General features: G+C 45.3%; 1 protein-coding gene across 10 annotated transcripts in view; it reads left to right on the top strand.

Annotated features, from left to right (window-relative positions):
- esrrb (estrogen-related receptor beta) overlaps window positions 1-19,275 on the top strand; it is a gene marked incomplete at its 5' end in the record, with an annotated part of 44,476 nt that extends 25,201 nt beyond the window's left edge. For all 10 annotated transcript variants that reach the window (XM_084013505.1, XM_084013513.1, XM_084013509.1 and 7 more), the window contains 4 exons: window positions 3,164-3,274; window positions 3,811-3,972; window positions 12,407-12,676; window positions 15,964-19,275. In XM_084013505.1, the coding sequence (XP_083869631.1) occupies window positions 3,164-3,274; window positions 3,811-3,972; window positions 12,407-12,676; window positions 15,964-16,208 (788 nt within the window). In that variant the 3' untranslated portion in view covers window positions 16,209-19,275. The remainder of the gene's footprint in view (window positions 1-3,163; window positions 3,275-3,810; window positions 3,973-12,406; window positions 12,677-15,963) is intronic.
- Window positions 19,276-19,919: the final 644 nt, after the last annotated feature.

The raw sequence follows: 19,919 nt of genomic DNA, 5'->3' as shown, positions 1-19,919 counted from the left end.
CGTCCGCATGTATCGCAGGCCGTCTAATGAGACAAATGCAGTCTGCTTCTCAGTAATGGCAAAAGTATGGAAAGAAGCTTTGGCTCAGGCAAAGCTTCCTTGCCATGTTTTTTTTACAATACTTTAATTTTAAGCAATCTAAAGTGTAGTTTACGTCTTTTCAATTAGCAGTCCGAGCAAGGATGTCGGCTCACGAGGGAGATTGTAGCTAACCTGTAAATGGACTATGTGACGAGGGTGTAAGTATGGCAGCCCCTGGGGTCAGCATAAGGGGAGGAGGGTAATGCGTGACAATTTTTCCGCTACCCTCGCTCATCACCACTCGTGATTAAAAATGCTGCAACACACGTACAAGCATGCAAAGCTGGCAACACGGGCCCTTTGAAATAGTGCTGACGGCAGTTTAGCGGGGCGGCTTCCTTGAAAGGCAAGGTTCACCATGCCTTGCCATGTGGCCTTCTGATTTTCCCAGCTAAAATAGGGTGCGCCTAAGCCCCCCTTGGCATTGCCAACCATCCCAGACATCCTGACACTTTCCCCATGGAGAGACACCCAGAACAGGTGAGAGACTCAAAATAAGGGGCCCCTACCGCGGCCGGCCACGCAAAGTGAGTGAAGACAGGCCCTTTTGTAGGAGTGTACTCGGAAGGGGATTATTATTGTTTTTGGAGAGAAAGAAGAGCCCTAGGTCAGCTGGCCCCAGCCCCCACCCCAAAGGCCTGCACTAATCCGTGCACAAATGCCAGCCGCCTTGGCCAAAAGCCCTCTCCCCCTGCACTCTGCTTTGAAGAGATGATACCCGAGCTCACCCGCTGCTACCCTCACTGCACTGTGTGGCGGGCCATAAAACAGTGAGATGACTTTGGGTGAGGTAGTACTCAACTCTCTTCACACATTTATAACACTCCTACTGTTTACTTTGGACGGAACAGACCGGGCAGAGTCAGGAGCGTCGGGTGCCACCAAAGGGACATATGAACCTCACAAAGGCCCCTATAATGTCCCGACCACGGTGCCCGACAGCACGAGTGAATAAATCTGTCTCGCTGCCCTTAATCACTCCTTCTTCCTCTCTGCCTGTATCTGGCCCTGTCGGACAGTAAAATGAGACAGGTTAGTGCCAAGCTTTAATTCCTGTCAGCATCTGTTAATTATGGCCGGGACTGTTCTAATTAAAAGAGGCACCCATCTACCTTCATCACTGGCTTTACGCTGGCTGATACGGCCACATGACTCAACCGGCAGCGAGCATCATGGAGAGCAGAAGCACAGCCAACTGGCAGAGGGCGAGCTCATCGGGAGAGAAACTGTAGAAAGTGGTGACATCATGTTTGACAATGAGAGGAATGTTCCATCCCTATAGTAGTCGCGAGACCATCTCGGCGGCATCTGAAACTTTAAGCACTTAAACCCAAGCAGCGTTTGGAAGGTGTTTGAAGACTATTCAAGATGTCTTCACAGAAAGGAAAAAAAGTTCTTCATATGTTATGTTACGCGTGTGCAGAGTAAAGGTAGCTGCAGATTCCCTGGTGCTTGCTGGGAAAGGATGAGGCTCTATTGGGAATTGGGGGTAATTAGGTTTGTGGGTTGTCAGTGTCAGGAAATTGAAAGGCAATCCTAATCAGATTTGTGTTTCCAGGGAATCAAATAATTTATATAAGTGGGGGAGAAAAAATCTCTTTTTTACAGATATGATATGACAGTGTACTGGTCCCCTCATGTGTCGAGTGTCAGGGATTTGGAGCTGTAGCCACGAAAGCTACGTGGTGAAAATCAAGAAGATGTTTTGCATAAATCCACCGTTGAATTCCTCTTTGGTAAATGAAGGCCACCTTTTATCTTTTATCATCGGATTTTCCTTCTCCCCCCCTCGCTCACCGAGCGACCTCCAATCACCGTGCATGGGAGACATCCAAACTCATCCCCTCCAAGAGCACTTGCTGATGGGGAAATTGTATTAGGCTCATTTGCAGTGGCCACACAATGCCCAGGTTTGACACCGTCCTCCCTGTTATAAAGTGATGAAATCATCAAGGAAGTGCTCTGGCTGCAGGTGTTGTTCGCTTAGAGGACGCGGGCGACTGACAAATTAACTCCTCCTCCACCGCAAGCATTTCATTGAGCCTTTTTTCTCATCCACCCTTTAATATTAAATTTGTTTCGGGGGTGGGGGCGACGACATTATGCATGCAACGTAAATTGAAGGGATTGTCCCTCTTGACAGGATTAAGATATCAAGGATATTTCGGCTGCACAATAGCAGTGACAGGCTGGTCCAAATATGGGGGTGCAAGATATAAATATTTGCATACACTTACATTAAATAACCAAATATGTAGTATTAAATAAACAGAACAGGGCAGATGAAATATTTTAACTATGTTGAAAATGAATGGAATAAAAAAAAAGACATCCAAATGGAAACATTCTTATCAAATAATGAGATAATAAATAACTTATGTTATGATGAGGCCGGCTTGACATTTACAGTATCAGTGTGGAACCTGGCCCCTAGGTGTGGCTGGGGGCGATAAGGCCTCAGTGCTACTCCGATGGGAGAGAGGTGAAATAAGGGTCTTTTATGGGAAAGCAATACCTAGTTATCTATCTGCAGTATGACAGCGGATGTTTTGTACCGTGTGTGTGGGACCATGTCTTTGCTTGTAGGCTGGTTTAAGTTTCTTTTTCTGGACGCTGAAGAGCGCACACACACACCTGAGCTCACACGCCAACACAAGCGAAGAGGCATGTTAGCTGGCAGCTAATTAGTATGCAGTCTGCCTCACCCCCAAAGCTAAATAATTAGAGGGCCAGTCTGTGAGATCATTGACCCTGTGTTAAATATTCATATGTTTAGACCTGCTCTGGGCTCAGCTGTGTCACAGTAGACCAGCCAGGCATGGACCACATATGGGAAGGTAGCCTTGCCTCTGACACACACACACACACACACACACACACACACACACGCCACTATACAGTCCTTTTCCACTACTGCTTTTACAAATTATTTAATACATGATGATACTATTGTGTCGCCCTTTATCCCAAATAATTATGACCTTTTTTGACAACTGTTTATGTATTTGATATCCCTTAAACTCTATTGTGGGAAACGATGCACCTTCTTAATCTCATGTCCCTCTTGTCGTTTCTAACCCAGGGGTGCGTCTGGACCGCGTCCGAGGGGGCAGGCAGAAGTACAAGCGGAGGTTGGACAACGAAAACAACCCATACCTGGGCTTGACACTCCCCCCTCCCACCAAAAAGCCTCGTGAGTACTGCTCCATCACTAGCCCCATTTTCTCCCTCCTCCGTCACACCTCCTCTACCAGGTCAAACATGCAGGCAAAGCTGCAATTCTAGGCCAGCCTCGTGTTCCTCCTGTCTCTTGATTGGCTGTTGTCTCAGAAAAAAACAGGTAGTTAAAGAAAAGGAGTTAAAAAATAGGCCAGGTGTTGTTCTGGTCAGAGCTGAATTATAATACTTCTATTATCAGATGACCATTATTAAACAATAACAGAGTGCTTTAGAACACTAGTGTCTCAAATTTCCATGCACATATTTTTTTCCTCTTGGAGATTTCAGTGTCATCATTTCACACAAATTCCATCCATTAGTTTACATAACGAGACGTAGAACGAAACCGTGAAAGTCTGACCACCGTTCCACCATGTGTCACCATTTCTGCGACGCCCAATCTTTTATCAGCTCGATGCATCTTCGCACCTCGCTGAGCTTTGCACTGATATGACCCTTGACCTCTGCTCTGCTTTGACATTCCTCCTCCTTCTCCTCCTCCGTCCTCAGTCACAAAGATAGTGTCTCACCTGTTGGTGGCAGAGCCCGAGAAGATCTACGCCATGCCTGACCCCACCATGCCGGAGAGCGACATCAAGGCTCTGACCACACTGTGTGACTTGGCTGACCGCGAACTCGTGGTCATCATCGGCTGGGCCAAGCACATCCCAGGTAGAAAACAAATCATTTATTGCCTCCGTCTTGTCACTTTTTACCCTTTTGCGCTCTTATTTTTCACCAGTTTTATTTTTCTCCCATCTTTCTCTCCACACTCCACTATGTATGAAGAAACATGCGCACTCACACACGTAGATAATTAATGACAGCGCCTCATACGGCCTCGGGGTGTGGAGGATGAAGGGGGTTGCAAAATGGACATAGCTGCGCTAGAAACAAATCAATAGAGTGCATCTAAAACTCCTGCATTGAACCGAGAGGAGGACACACACCCGGTGCCAATGTATGTTGTAATCACTAGGGAATTTAGAACAAAGTCAGGGACCTGCCCATCCAAACAAGACATCATATCACACACAGACACCGGCACACATGCACACACGAACGCACTGGAGCGCAAGCACACATACATTGAATTATTGATGGGCATAATCATGTTTCTTCCTTGCCCCATAGACATTCTGATAGACGAGGTGTGAGGTTATAAGAGGCTGTTGAATTAAGGATACAGCACCTCACGTCAGCAGAGATTTTGCCTCCTTCAAGAGTTTTCCCCCTGATTTTGACAGTGAACACATTGTTTAGCCGCTCTTTTTTTGCAACCGAGGCAGAATCTCCTTGATCTTGAGCTTGACCTCCATAACTCCATAACTCTATAACGTTACAGTGCTGTAGGCATGGAGGGGTAACAAACTAAATGAATGTGTCCCTCAGCGGCACCTCCATAACCTCTTCTTCTCATCAGCATAACTTGGACAGGCACAGAGCTGTCAGCAAGTGTGTGACACACACACACACACACACACACACACACACACACACACAGTGTGTGCATGCTTTTTAATCGTATTTGTAAATTCAGAATTCATACATTTAAATCCCATTCATAGATTGAGACGGTTCAGTTATTTTCAACACAGTGAGGTGGACTCCAGCTGACCTCGTGCAGGTGCATTTTGTACTGAAAAGGTATTAGAGTCTTTCTCAGAAGGAGGGGTATTAATCAGGTACAGATCTGATAGTAAGGAGATTAGAGATGGATATGCTCCCAGCCCATGGCCTCAGCCCCGGCCCCTTACGCATCTAAACTGTTTGGATCACGCCCCACAGGCCCTGCGTGGTCAGCACACTGAGAGTTTAACAAGGAGCTTAGTCAGGACTGGATCACAACTGACCCGATAACACACTCTTATCGTTGTGACCCAAAAATTACACCGCCGTCGCAGGCGTGCACAAAGACAACAACCCCGCTGTGCTGCCTGCAGAGAACAGAGCGTGCAGGCATTGGAGGCATCACTCACTACGTCACACACGCCTACAGATAGAGGCGAGTCCGCCGCCTTTTTTAGATTCGACTGTGGCAGGAAGTGCTGAAGGCCTTAACCTGCACCCTGAAGTGCATCATCACGTTAATATGCATGCACTATCTCGGATTTTGTGTGTCACAGTGTCGAAGCTCTGTTAATCAGATTATACTAACGCGTATTGTACAGTGGATAGAGTCATAATGTTAATGGGATTTACCGCACAGATTGTCGTAGAAGACTTGTCACTCCAACTAGGTCGATAATGATCATTTAACCCAAAACCTGACGCAGTAAGCCGCCGTAAGAGTGTGTGTTCCAACTGTGAGTGAGTGGCTGCGACGGGACGGATGATGTGCAGCACCTGCTGGTAGATTATTCTGATCTGCTGTTGTGTGGAGTTGTGCTTCCGGTGTGTGAATGTTTCTAAAACTCAAATCATAAAATCACACAAATTCTGTTTAGATTAAAAAGACGATGCGACAGAGAGAAAGACTGAATGCTCGGCCTGCGTCTGTCCCTTTGATGGTGTCTGTATTAGGACAGTGGGTGTCCTCTGGCCATGAAATGGCTGCATAATTGAGTTGTACATGGCTGAACCTGATCAGAGACGGTTCACTGGTTGAGCGAGGCTCCGTGCACTAACACTCATGCAACAACGGTACCCCAGGGCAGCCTACCGTGCTCGCTTCCTACCATATTTCTCCCTCCATCCATTCCGGGACAAGAAAGGAACGAGGGGGTGAAAAAGTGCTGATTGCATTCTGATAGATCTTTGCAGCCTTAGGCGATGGAATTAAAAAGATTAACAGTTCGTTATGAAGTAGACCACATTGATTAGGCCATTGACAGATGGGCCAATAACTAAAGTCCAAATGTAACAATTTAAATGTCGCTAAAATTGGCACTTACTTTCTCCCAATTGATTTTTTAATTCCCCCTGTTCTCAGCGAACATTCGAAAACGCGTTTGAAAAGTGGCATAATGTGGACTAGAGTGAGTTTTAATTGGAGGGCGATTGGAGGATATCAAAGCGCTATCATTAGTGTAGATGGTATCTTTGCCTTACAGGGTCCAATGTCAACTTTATTATTCCAGCTATATTTAGCATAGCATGTGGGGTCGGTTTGCATGCATGAAGAGTTTTCAGGTTTGACAGTAGTAATATTTCAGATGAAATAAGAACACAATCAAGATCAGGTCCACCTGTTCTCTTTGTTTAATGAGGTAGATATCGAAGGCCGGTGCCACACGTCAAGAGCCTTTTCACAGGTTTGCCGTTTCCAGCCTTGCCCTCATTCTGAATCTGCCTTTGATTAATTGATAATCACTGCGGTGCTTTTGGACACTAGTGTCCCTGCTCCAAATAGCACCAGGAAGTAGACGCAGGCGTTGCCTGAGGGGGGGCAGGGTCATTAGGAGTCGTGTTGGGGATGCTGACAGATGGCTTGTTGCTCCTAAGGTGCTAACAACCTTTGACACACATAGCAGTCCACTGTCCACCCCTCTGGCCCCCCTTCCATCCCATAAAGCGCCATTTCACTCCGTCCCAGAGGTTTAGGGACGTATACTGACAGCTTCAGTATGTTTACCACCTTGACATTGTTGACTTCTTCAGTAGCGGGATACCAGCGTGACCCCCCCGCGGCCTCATGTCACCCCACATAGCCTCCCACCCGCGGTGGGAATGTCATGTGTTCATATGTAAAAACATGCATGCATGCTGCTTATACAAGAGGTAGTCGTTGTTTGGTGTTCGCCCGCTCCCATCTTCCCAGTGTTTTCAGCTGGGAATTCTCAGAAGGCTAAAGGGCCAAGCAAACATTGAATCTGCTGCTGCTGCGCTCCAACACAATAAAACATATTTTTGCCCTGGTATGTAACCCTAGAATGTATAATATTCAAACAGTGTGTTTATGTCTTCAATTAATTTAGATTATTCTAATTCTACTTTAAAAAAAAAAAAACATCCTCCTCGTGTGTTATTGCATTTTGTTGGCGTTAGATTCAGACCAGATTAATCTAATGAAAGAGTCTTGTTGGCATTGTTCTATTCATTACTGGTGTTTTGGGAATATTCATCATCGCTGCTTTATTGGATTGCAGCTCATCAGCTCCGCACTTGACAGACAACCGCCTGGCGGGTTAGTTGTTAGCATGGAGGCAGCGATGTTAAAAAGAGATCGCGCCCCTTGTATGTTGTCGTGTTTGTGTCAGCTCAATCCTCCACCATAATCACCCACCCACCCATCAGCCCACCCTCCTCCAGCCCCCTCCGGGCTCCTGTTTTCTCTTTGCCATTAAATTGTGAAATCTACTTACTGTGTTGCCAGCCTGATCCCACTCAAGCTGCGTAATCTCCTTGTAATAGAGTGTGAATACTGCCCGGCAATAAATCAGCACCTCATCAGTGCACTTTATTAAATATAGACACCAACAGACAGCTCTTAGTATATTCAATTTACCCTCTGACGTAGGCTTCAACACAGGAGATAAAGATAGATTGAGCAATCAGGTGGATGCCGAGGCCTGAACCCAGGCAGGAGAGCAGGAGGAAGGCGGAAAAGCTGCAGGGAGATTGAGATGGGGGCGTATTGGAGGCAGACAGGCAGTCAGGAGTCTGCAGGGCCAGGAAAGGGACATCTGCCAGGCAGGGTGGGGGAGGGCTTTGTTTAGTTACTGTGACACATGAGCAGGTACAGCCAGCATCACAATTATGTGTGCGCGCTGTTCATATTGTCCCCAAGTGGAATCGGTGTAAAATCAAATCCCTGTAGAATCTGTGCAGAATTTAGTGTCATATTTGATATAAAATGGCTTTGTAGGAAATGGTACACGCCGATGTGCCTTTAAGTGATCGTCAGCAGAGCGCCATCCCTCATTAAGCAATGTTGCTTGATGGCAGCGAAGATAAATTATGTGTAATTATATCAATGATTAAAGCCTGATTCGTCCTGGTCTTTGGGGCTTAACAGATATATGTAACGTCAGTATTGGCCAGTGGGACCCAAGGGAGGGCTAAAGACTTCACCGTCGGGGTCAGCGGGTCATAGGGTGCAGATTAAAACAAGGGGATTACTGTATTTAACGTTCTTCACCCTCATGGCGTTCACAGGCTACTGGACAAATCACCCATTCCCCCAGCTACTTACAATGGGATAATGGGCTGGTTATCACGTTGAAAGAAGGCAGATAGCGGATTCTCCTGAAAGTCAGCACTGGAGCTGGAGACAAAAATGAATTTTCAGTCATCAATCTTTTTTCACTGAGTCAGTTTAGTTTGTATTGACATCCGATATAAAAAAAACAGTGTTTGTGTCATCGAATCAGTGTCCAGGGGAAAGCTCGCGGCACACGGAGCTGTTTGTGTTGTACATGTGGCTGGACTGCAGGTCATATTATTTATGTCAAGCGCAGCAATTTATTACCAGGCTGCTATTGATTGGGTCCTCCTGACGCTGTCATGTAAATTCAAGAAGAATCATGGTCGGTAGCTGCACGCACACGGATCCACACAAACACACACACACACACACACACACACCGTTATGAAGCGGCTCAAAATTGCCCTTCATCCCTGTATTGGATCTACATCGTTCACCGTAGTGTGTCACTCTTACGGATCAGAGGAATCTATAAAAATCAGAGGTGCATACATTTTTCGCCGTGTCCTTTTTCTTTCTTTAAACTGCCATCTAAACTAAAAAAAAGCTTTGATATAAAATAAGCTTATGGCAGGATGATAATTCAACTCAGTTTGAGGTTAGAAAAAAAAAAAGGCGTGCTGAACCTCTGGGGTCCTGTTAGGGGCAGTTTTACTCCAACTGCAGCCCAGAGAGCACTTGACTTGGCTGAGGTGAGATTGCCGCGAGGCAGAAGTCTTCAGGGCCAGCTTGTCCTTCTGATAGCCAGCCATGATAGATCAGCTGCTGTCCAGCCAGAATTACTCTCTTTCCTCTTTCTATCGCTCGCTTCCTTTCCCCCTCATGCTCTGGTCCTCTTTTTTCTCTCCGCGTGCTGCTGCTCTCTTTCTCTCTTCCTTATCGCCTTCCTCTCCGGCCCATATCTTCTCCTCTCTTTTATCCTCCATTTCTCTCCCTCTCTCTCTCGTGATTCCCCCCCTTTCCTCTCTCCCTCCCTCTGTCTGCTGTGTTGTCTGATTGAGGGTGAGTTACGAGGGGGCTGCAGCTGGAGGGGGCCACCGTGCCTCGTAATTACATCTCTTTTTATTACCCGCGCTAATGGCCCTCGGGGAGAGGGAAACAATAATAAATTAATAGAATATGAACTCCAGCTCAACAGAAATCTACAGCATTTCATTTTGGACCGTCCTGTGCTCTGGCAGATGAAACGGCGCTCTGATTAATCTGTGCGAGAGGTTGGAGGCAGCCGTCTGCGGGTTTGGGCTGCCCCCTCCTGCCCATAGGCGAGTGCTTTTGGGGAGATAAAGGGAGAGGTGATGGTTTTGTCTTCTGTTGTTAGTCTTTGGTGGCCTTGTTTTCACCCTGTGAACTATGAATGATGGCCCGCTGATGCAGTTAGTGGTCAGTTGGGCTGCTGTGTTGTTTCTCTGTCTTCTATATTTCATTTTTTTTGTTTTAACATATTTCAGTCATGCCCATCCAGGATCAAATATGCTACCTCTGATCATTTTGAAAGTGAAAATGCCTCTGAGACAATATGATGGCTATATGAGCAGGCTAAAGTGAACAAAGAAAAGCTGTGCATCGTTATTATCTCTGTATACCCGCCACAAAGACCGAGAATCTGCCGGTGCACTCAGCAGTGGAGTGGAAAAGGCCCTTCAAGCGCGCAGACAGGCCTCTCTGATTTGGTCAATATTGTGTCATGTTTGGTCAAACCCCACCAAAGCAGTGGGCTGGAAATGAAGATGTAAATATTGATATTTCATTAGAGGAAATCACCCACTCTGACGGCACTTAACCGGGCCACCTTCAGAGTGCGGCGGCCGGAGTGCGGCGTGACCCGCGGAGTCGGGAAGTCACTTCATTACTCGATTAAATTGAGTGGAAAACGGCGAGGCAACGACACGAGATCCCATTTGGAGCGATAATTTAGGCCCTGAAGAGAGGGGATGGAGCAGGGGGAAAAACACCACCTCTCTATCTCACAACACTGGATTAAATTCAAGGACTTTTAGCGTCAAAGGTAATTGTAGGCTGCTGGGCGGCATGTGGGCATGTGGTTGAGAGGTGTCTGCTGTATCAGGACAACTCTAAAGCCTCTCCAGCAAACCCTGAACAAGGCCTTCACACGGGCTGTCACATTGGGAGCAGCGTTTAGTTCCGCCTCAGTCCTCCTTGGCATTAAAAGGCTAGACAAAGCCTCGCCTGTGATTGTGATGCCAACCTGATGCGGCAATCAAGACCACGTCCCGCGCTTGCATGACAATTTTCCCTCCGGCCAATCCACGAGTCTGTACAACTTAATGGCCACGTATGCAGACAAGGAAATAACACAACAAAAGATTTGAAGATGCAGTCCGGATATGTGTAATGGCACAGGCCTTTAAAAAAAATATGGCTTATTGCCTCCACTGATAATAGCCGAGTGCTTTGAGTGCTTTCGGCAGTTTGCTTTGTTGGGTCTAATTTGGGCTCTTCAGACCTCTGACCGGTCCAGTCGGGCAGCGGCACCTTTCTGTTAGCACTCTATTCTACTGACTATTGATTCCCCTTCAAAATGTGAAGGCCCTCACATTCTGATCACAATCTGTTAATTAATGTATCCTCCAGCTCTTCCCCTGCAGTGGTCATCACCACGATAAGGGAAATTGAACACTCAGGTAGTACTCTCCCTGGCTCTTCCTTTCTCTCTGCCTCTCTCTCTCTCCATCCCGTTTCTTTTTCACTTTCTCTCACGCTTCCTCATCATGTCTCTTGTTCTTCTCATCCTGCACATTTGTGTGTGTGTGTGTGTGTGTGTGTGTGTGTGTGTGTGTGTGTTCGTTCATTGTGTCCTGGCAGGGGGAGATAAACATCAGGCTGGTGGCTGCACCCCGGTGAGATCATTTATATTTAAGAGAAACTGTGGGGAATAGGTGCGGTGAGCGCCCTGGTCAATACTGTAATCTATCGCCTCTTAATCACACGGTGGCAGGTAGCGTGGCAACAGCAAACTTGTAGATGCAATCATATTAATCAGGGGCGGAGCCGAAGAGCCTAATACGCTGTCAGAATAGGGCGCCTGCAGGCACGCTGTGTAGGAGGAGGGGGGAAAGAGTGTGTGTGTGTGTGAGGGGGGTTCATGCAGTTTATTGACAGCTGAAGGGTAGTACGAAGGGAAAAGGGACGAGATGGCTATCTGCTCCTCTCTCTCTTCCTCTCTCTTTTTGCTTTGACCCTTTTTCATTTGTTTGAGGTTCTCACAGCTCATCTTTTGGGGATCTTGCAGTTTGTTTTATTTAATGTTCTATTCTGAGTGTATGTAGAGGTGTTGAAGGGGAAATGACAGTGGCTTGATGCGCCCGAGCCAATTTCAGCTCATCCAGCTGCTGTTGGAGAATGAGGCCCTGGGTTTAAACAGGTCTTCAGGCTGGGCTTGAACCATGTGACCCCTGGCTCTGTGTGTGTGTGTGTGTGTGTGTGTGTGTGTGTGTGTGTGTGTGTGTATGTAGATTGATGTGCATATGTCGGCCTCCGCATGTGCACATGTTGACAAGTTTGTGTATCTGTGTGCGAGAGACAGTGCACGTTGTGTCCTCAACCCCTCCAATGAGAATATGTCGCAGCGCTAATCCCCCACACACCAGTAGAGGTGTGACAGGATACAAGGGGGTAACCACGTGGCTTTGTGTACCCCAGACCTTTGCACCGATTTACTGTCCTCACTAACAGTAAAGCCCACTCAAGTGCTCTGACAGCGGCTTCAAAGAGGACCTTTCACTGTGCATTTAAAATTAAACACCACGCTAACACGTGCATCGGCATGTCGTCCGGGCTACCGGAGCTTGACAAGTCAGACTTGGTTTACTGATCAAGTCAAAGTGCCGTCCCTTCGTTTTCTTTGAAAATACTTCTCTAATAAGAGTTTTCTGGCTCACACATGCATATTTGAGCACACACACTCGTGTCCTCATAGAGTTTCTCCCTCTGCCCCTCCAGGCTTTTCCTCCCTGTCTCTGGGAGACCAGATGAGTTTACTGCAGAGCGCCTGGATGGAGATCCTCATCCTCAGCATCGTGTTCCGCTCGCTGCCGTACGAGGACGAGCTGGTGTATGCTGAGGACTACATAATGGACGAGGAACACTCTCGGCTGACGGGCCTGCTCGACCTCTACGTCTCCATCCTGCAGCTGGTCCGCAAATGCAAGAAGCTCAAAGTGGAGAAGGAGGAGTTTGTCACCCTCAAGGCCATCGCTCTCGCCAACTCAGGTGAGGGGTCCAGATTTCTCATCAACGTTTTTCTGTGCATTTGAATGGAAGCTATTGTATGTTTTAAATTAGCGTCATAAAACTTAGACAACAAACTTCAACAAAAAAGTGAAATTATGTATTTATTTTAATCATATTTACACTTTAGTTATTCAATTTAATCTTGCTTTTCACTGTTTAATTCACTGTTATTCAATATCATACAATTGTGTTCTGAAAGCAGCAGAAACAAGTTTAGCGTCCCTCTACCAGATATGTACAGTACATCATTTATTTGAACATTTATACGTTCATTATTATTATTATTATTATTATTATTATTATTATTATTAATAATAATAATACATTTTAGTTTTACTTTCAGAGGAGCAAACCTGTCCCAAAGCAATTATTGGTTAACTTGATATTACCCATATAATTTCATTTCAAAATTATTATCTTTTTTTTGTTTGTTAGAAAAATATCTCAATATTCCCACTGAGTTATTGCAATCAATATTGAAAAGGCATTATTGCCAACTGAAAAAAAATGATACGTAAATCTTTTAGCATTCTTATCTCCTGAAATAACTAATATTAATATGCAAATAGCATATAAATAATACACTTAAATTGTACCATTATTTAAAAGAAAAAAATCAAGACACGAAAATAATTCTTCATCTGTATAACTCACTCAGATTATTTCATTTTTTCTGGATCTCTTGAGTAATACACACGAGACAGTGTCATATCCAGAATAGTAAAGTCGTGTCTGACACAGTTTCAGAAATGACATTTCTTAGTTTTTCGGGAGTTTTTCGGTGTAACCTTTAGTTTGAAGCGTAAGACGGAGAGATGGAGAGAAGATAAGGGCAGTGTACGAGAAAGAGAGATGGAGGAGGGAGCTTTTTTTCCCTTTTTTTTTTTTTTTAATTGAACACCTTCCATGTTGTGGTATTTCTCCTGCACTCCCTCCCCCACTCTCTTTCTCCATCGCCATAACAGTAGCTGCAGGGCACAGCAGCCACGGGAGATAAATTTAGCATTTCATTAGATGCACGGGGGCTGTCAATAAAATGTGTTAAGTCGAATGGAATGAGTATCAGGGAGTGATGGGCCTCGTTTGTTCCGATGCGTAGACAGCACGCTGCTATTGACAGGATCCTTTTGAGGAGGCAGGAGCTGTCCCGCTCTGATCAATGCGTGCCTGGGTCACTGGGCTGCTTTCCCTTGTTTTGTCCCCGGCTGAAAAATGAAAATGCTGATGGTGGGCATTTGCTTTCAGACAACAGAGCTTTGCTAGGGAGGTGGGGTGCGGGAGAGAGGAGAGATGGGGGTCGAGGGGAGGAGGGGGAGGAGGGTGTCCGGAATGTTAGAACAAGGTCTCTGGGAGATCGCTCTCCCGGGAGCCCCCCTAGTCTGACAGCTGTGAAAATTCATAGCGATTGATTTTGTAATTAGCAGTTTATCAATCGGATCGACGTGGGCTCACTGATGGATTGCGAGGAAATTGTTTCTTCAAAGTTGTTTTTTTAAGTCGACCCCTCCTCCAAGGACTACAAGCTGCATGCACCCTGACTGCTGCCCTCGTTTCCTGCCCATCTGTTGAGATGTCTCTCTTTTTATTTCCTCCTTTTTCCCCCTCAGTGCAAAGCATTCAATTATAGTTTCAAATCAGGTTTATTGCTAAAAAGTGTTTGTAAGCGTGAAAAATAGGAGAAAATATAGGTTTGATTTGAAAATATTTGAATCCAGCTTCTGTGAAAGGAACAAGAGATAATTATGTCACACCACATCCTCATGTGAGATTTTTTTTTCGCCTTTTGTTCTTCCATCCTCCCCCCACTTGCCTCCCCTCCCTCCCACATTCACTTTACAAAACGACCTACTTCATTTTACCACTGTGGATTTGAAAACCGTCAGGGTGAGAAATGTCTCAAGGTCTTGGGAATACAGTTGTTCCAGTCAATGAATTTAGGGCGAAGTCTGAAATCTGTTTTGCCTTTTATTGTCCCGTATGGTAAAATATGCACCGACAAGGTGAGACGAGTCAGGCAGCCAATGACATGCCGCCACCGGAGTGCCAGACACCGGTTAACCAGTGGGAGAAAGCGCGACCCCAGACTGTCCCTGAGAGAGGCTAGGAGAGGCAGGAAAAGGCGAGAACGAGAGGGGAGTGCTGTAACATGATGTACAGTCGGATCAGTAAAATACGGTGGCAGTGTAGCGAAACATTATAGGAGCAAAGAACACCGGAGAGAAGCCAGACTGAAACTGTAGACTGCTCTAAAACGGGCCGGGAGGTGGGAGAGATCTGGGCCGAGTCAAGCAGAGAGAGTCACCGTTTTTGTTCAGTAAAATACATTTACATTTACATTTAGCAGACACTTATGTCCAAAGCAACTTACAATAAGTACATTTGTCGAAAGAAAGAAACCACAACATATTATTGTCGATAAAAATAGAAACAAGTGTCCTCGTCTGAATAAATTGGTAGCTATTCAGCAAGGATACCTTAAGTACAACAATGAGTGCTATGATCAAAGTGCTATAGGTAAGAACATAGAATTTATTTTTATTTTTGGGAGTGAGCAAAATATAGCAAAAAACAACATTTACAGGGAAATTAATATGTGCCTGTTTAACAGCTGTATTTAGACGATGGTTGCGTTGTTGCATCTAGCTTTCAAATAAACCCATTAGTGTTTCTCTCCCCTCTGATGGTCAGAGACGCCTCTGAGGCAAAAGGAAGAAAATTAATTGAAAGGAAGAGGAGTTGTATTCATCTTGCCTTTTTATGGCGTCCAATTCTCTAATGGAGCTCCTTTCTTTTACTTGTTTTCTTGTTCGTAAACAATCTGTCCTTTGGAACAGTGAGGTGTTTAATGTGTACTCGCTCAGAAGAGATTGGGTGCTTTTCATGCCATTGTTACCGGAGGATAACATTGATTTTCAGTCCCGCTGGTCAAGGGCCGTGTGAATATCCCACCAAAGACTAAATAAATAAATAAATAAGTGGAATAAAGCAGATGTTCTTTCCTTTTTTTTATGATCTATTCTTTATCTTGTCAGGGTGTGAGTTATACTGATAATGTGTCCCTTACCTTACTGCTACTGACAGAGCAGTAAAGATCAATCATGTGATTTAATTTAGTTTTAGAAAATTCCATTTCCCATCACTCCTGTTATATTACCACTGTCTCAGAGTGCAAACTACATTTCTTACAAGTTACTTTTTCCCCCCTCTAGTAAAAAATTGAAAATCCATCAATCTTCATACTCCTTTCTCTGCTCTTGTCCCATCAGACTCCATGCACATAGAGGACATGGAGGCGGTCCAGAAACTTCAGGACGCTCTCCACGAGGCCCTGCAGGACTACGAGAGTAGCCAGCACCAGGAGGACCCGAGGCGGGCGGGCAAGCTGCTCATGACCCTGCCTCTGCTGCGGCAGACGGCCACCAAGGCCGTGCAGCACTTTTACAGCATCAAGGTGCAGGGAAAGGTGCCCATGCACAAACTCTTCCTGGAGATGCTGGAGGCCAAGGTCTGATCGGAGGGGGAGGCCGACTGGCCACGGCAACAGCGGCGGGCTGCATTGGCGAGACAAAAAGTGACTTGAACCAAGGCTGAGGGTCCTCGGGAGAAGGAGACCCCCACTGACTGTGCTAGGCAGGAGAGAGACTGACCCTCTCACTCCTCCTCCTGGAACCCTGGGACACTAAATTAAAAAAAAAAAGAACAAATGCAAAACTTGGTTATTAGTATAAATATAAAAATGATGCAGATTAATTTAAAAATATATAAGAAATACTATGTACAGTAATAATTTTTTTCTGTTTTTTTGTTAATTGTCAGTGTTCATGCTGTATATGAAGAAGGACCCCTCTGTCCCTCAGCATCTTCAGAATAAGTAGTTGCCAGTTCTTAACGAGATAAAGAGGTTTCTTTTCAGAGAAGTAAAAGTTCCTTAAATTTGTTCTGAAGACAGCAGAGGTGTCAACAACCATACACAGACTCACAGTCTCACAGTTGTGTTTTTTCTTTCTTTCCTGGACTTGACCAGGACATGTATATATTTATTAATGGAAGACTGAGTGTACAGTTTAAAGTCTGGTGAACTTGGTGGCCATTTTCTGTTGTTCTCCTGGGGGAAAAAAAAGAACTAAAATTGTTACCTAAATGTGAACTCTTCATCAGTTTAAATGTCCTTGGATATACCTCTCCGGAGCCGTAAGCCGTGTGATCTTTGTGGATCTGTCTCAGACTGGAAGACTTGCTGGTCTCATGTTTAACCAAACTAGCGTAGGCAGGTACAACTAGTCAGTCGTCTTATTCTGTAGTAACTCAGCAATAAAAGGGAGCTGTGGGGAAGCCAGGCTTAACCTCCTATCTTTCATGTGCTTTTCAATGCTGCTGTTGCTAGAAGACCATGCCTGTATATTTGAGTCCCACCAGTGGGACCCACCACTGCACTGCTGTTGCACATTAGTGTCCCTCCTCTCCTTGTAGTGGTTTGTGTCGGTGCTGTTCCTGTAACCCATTGAACCCCAAATTTGGTCATTGTTTAAGCCCATGGAAATTGCCACTTGGCATGCAAATAGATGACCCCGATTCGGACGAGGTGAAAGATGATCAGCGCGTTCGGTGTGGCAGTATCAAAGGATGTATGCCGGGTGGCAGAAGTCCAGGAGATTCCTTGTTCAAACAATCAGAGGCCCATATGTCAGCCACTCTATTTCGGGCTCCTTTAATCCTGCGGTAGAGTCATCCCACACACAGGGAGCAAGGTGCCCAGCATCTGCTCTCGCCATTTTAGACACCTCCCGTCTTTTAATAGCTGTGCCTGCATTTATAGCGCTTCGACCAAACAGAGGTAAACGGCAGGTGCAGAGAGGGAGTGGTGGCACTTCACACTGGGTTTATTTTTAACCCCCGCAGGAGGTTGTTGTCAACACGGCCTCCTTCCAGGAGTGCGGTAGACACGTGGAACACTTCTTCTTGACCTCGTGTTGACACAGTAGCCGGTGCTGAGTAACACCTTTCCCACCGGCCGGGAGGCGGGCGGGCGGGCGTCTGTGAGGAGATCTCCGGATGCCCGAGCGCGCACATGCGACTAGCTATGCAAGAAAACAAAGTGTCAGCACGCTCCTTCGGGTTACGGCAAACCGACGGTGTGTGTCAGTACAAAGTGTGATCAGTGGTGGGAGCGAGAGATCTCGTGCTCCCCCTTCTCCCTGTGTTTGGTTACACGTCCATTATGCTCAGTGCGAGTAATACTGTAGCCGCGCCGCTCGTCTCCACGCCAGAGAGAATGTGTTGGAGGTGAATGCTTATACTACTGAAGGGATTTTATGTTATGTGATAAATTGTGGCACTGTCACAATAATATGATACTGTGATCAAAGGAATCCCTGACATTTCAGTAGGCTAGAGTTGCTGCCATGCTTGCCATATCAATGGCTCGCACTGATCCAGCGGCTGGCATGCCTTTATACAGCAGCCTGATCGGCCACGTAGGTAATGGAGGACATCTCCCCACTCCAGCACCCGATCACCCACAACTTGACTAGCCGCCGTCCAGTTACCAAGCTCCACTGTAGAGGGTGACGATATAACTCGAGTTATTTTACTGTTGAGCAATGCAACGGGGACCAATTCTGACTGGAACCATGCTAACAGCATGCTTTTACTTAGATTTGGGAGAATTTGTATGCTATTAAGTGACATATTCTAAATCCCTCTAATCGGAAACATGTATCCTGTATAGCAGAATAACTATATTTGATTTGCTCCACTGGTAAAATACTTTTGTGCTTCTTTCAATAAAAGTGCAGTAAAAATGAAAACTTTTGCAGAAAATCTTTACAACTAGATTTTTTTCCGTGGCCCATGCTGATCAGCCGTGCGAATCATAATAACGGGAGTCCTCTTATCTCCCCCGTTTTTCTTTTTTTTACCTTGCAATACGGCACTGTGTTAAGTAAAAGAGAACATGTCTTACATTACAAGCTGTGTCTAAGTGTGTAAATATATCAGCGTCGATACAGTAGGTCGCCGGAATACCATTGAAAATAAAGTATGCAGCGCCCTGCTGACTACTACCTCATTATCATATTGTCAATATTTCTCTGATTCAACATGTTCTGCTCTTTATCATCCTCACATGTCCGTGACATAACTGAGCCATCCATGGTTTGATCGAAAAAACTGTTTTCTCTCCCTCAGTGCTCCTGCCAAAATATTTGTAATTGTAGTTACGGATCTTCTCTTCCGATTCATTCTTCATAGATCTGTTTGTACAGGTAAAGCATGCTTCACGTTGACCACACGACTTGGCCATCAGTGGGTGTGACCCCCATTTTGGTTACTAAGCGGGTATGTGTTTTTATGAACATCAATGTGTCAGAATTGGTCCCTTGATGATAAATTGCAGACGGGGGCAGGTAACTGATTTCCTGCTTCTGTGCTATGAGTATTTATGGTGTGAAATATATCATTTGGCAATGGTGTACATTGATATCTCTGATCGTTGAATCACCAATATCTGTGTAACTTTTACGTTTTGATTTTCAAAAAGGTAAAGGATCAATGAATTAAATACTACCTGAACTCTGTGATTCTTTTGTGTTCAAACTCAGATGTAATAATGTGATACGGTAACAGCTGTGAGGCGACTCGCATTCAGACGATTCGTAGGCTTAATGGTGACCATGTTCACCATCTTGATTTAGCATGTTAGCATGCTAACGTATGCTAATTAGCACAAAATACAGCTGAGGCTGAATGTCATTAGTTCTGCAGATGTTTGGTCATAAACGGACAAATTCAGCATTGGACAAATTGTTAACATTGTTACAAGTAATCACAATTTATCCGGAGGGGAACGTGTATGTCTGCAGCCAACCAAATTTCCTGGCAATCAATCAAATAGCTTTTAGATGTTACTAAAACATGTTTTAAACATAACATGTTATAAATAAAAAAAACATCAACCGCATGGTGCTACAATAAAAGTCAGTGGATCACCAAAGTCATCTGGATCATCATCTAGGAACCATGAACCACTGTCCAAATTTCCTACCAATCCATCCAATTTTTTTTTAAACTTATTTCAGTCCAGACCAAAATGGACCACAGGGGTGTTCAATATGATCTTATTATACGTGAATAATTATTTCTCCACAACCTGCCTTCATAGAGAGATTGTTAGTATTGTGTTACAGTGCACAGTCTATCAGTTGCAGTTCTATGGTTCCAGTGT

This window comes from Eutrigla gurnardus (genome assembly GCF_963514095.1).
Source record: "Eutrigla gurnardus genome assembly, chromosome: 7".
NCBI lineage: Eukaryota > Metazoa > Chordata > Actinopteri > Perciformes > Triglidae > Eutrigla > Eutrigla gurnardus.
The sequence above is the reverse complement of the archived record's forward strand: the minus strand, read 5'-3'. Positions and strand labels throughout refer to the sequence as shown.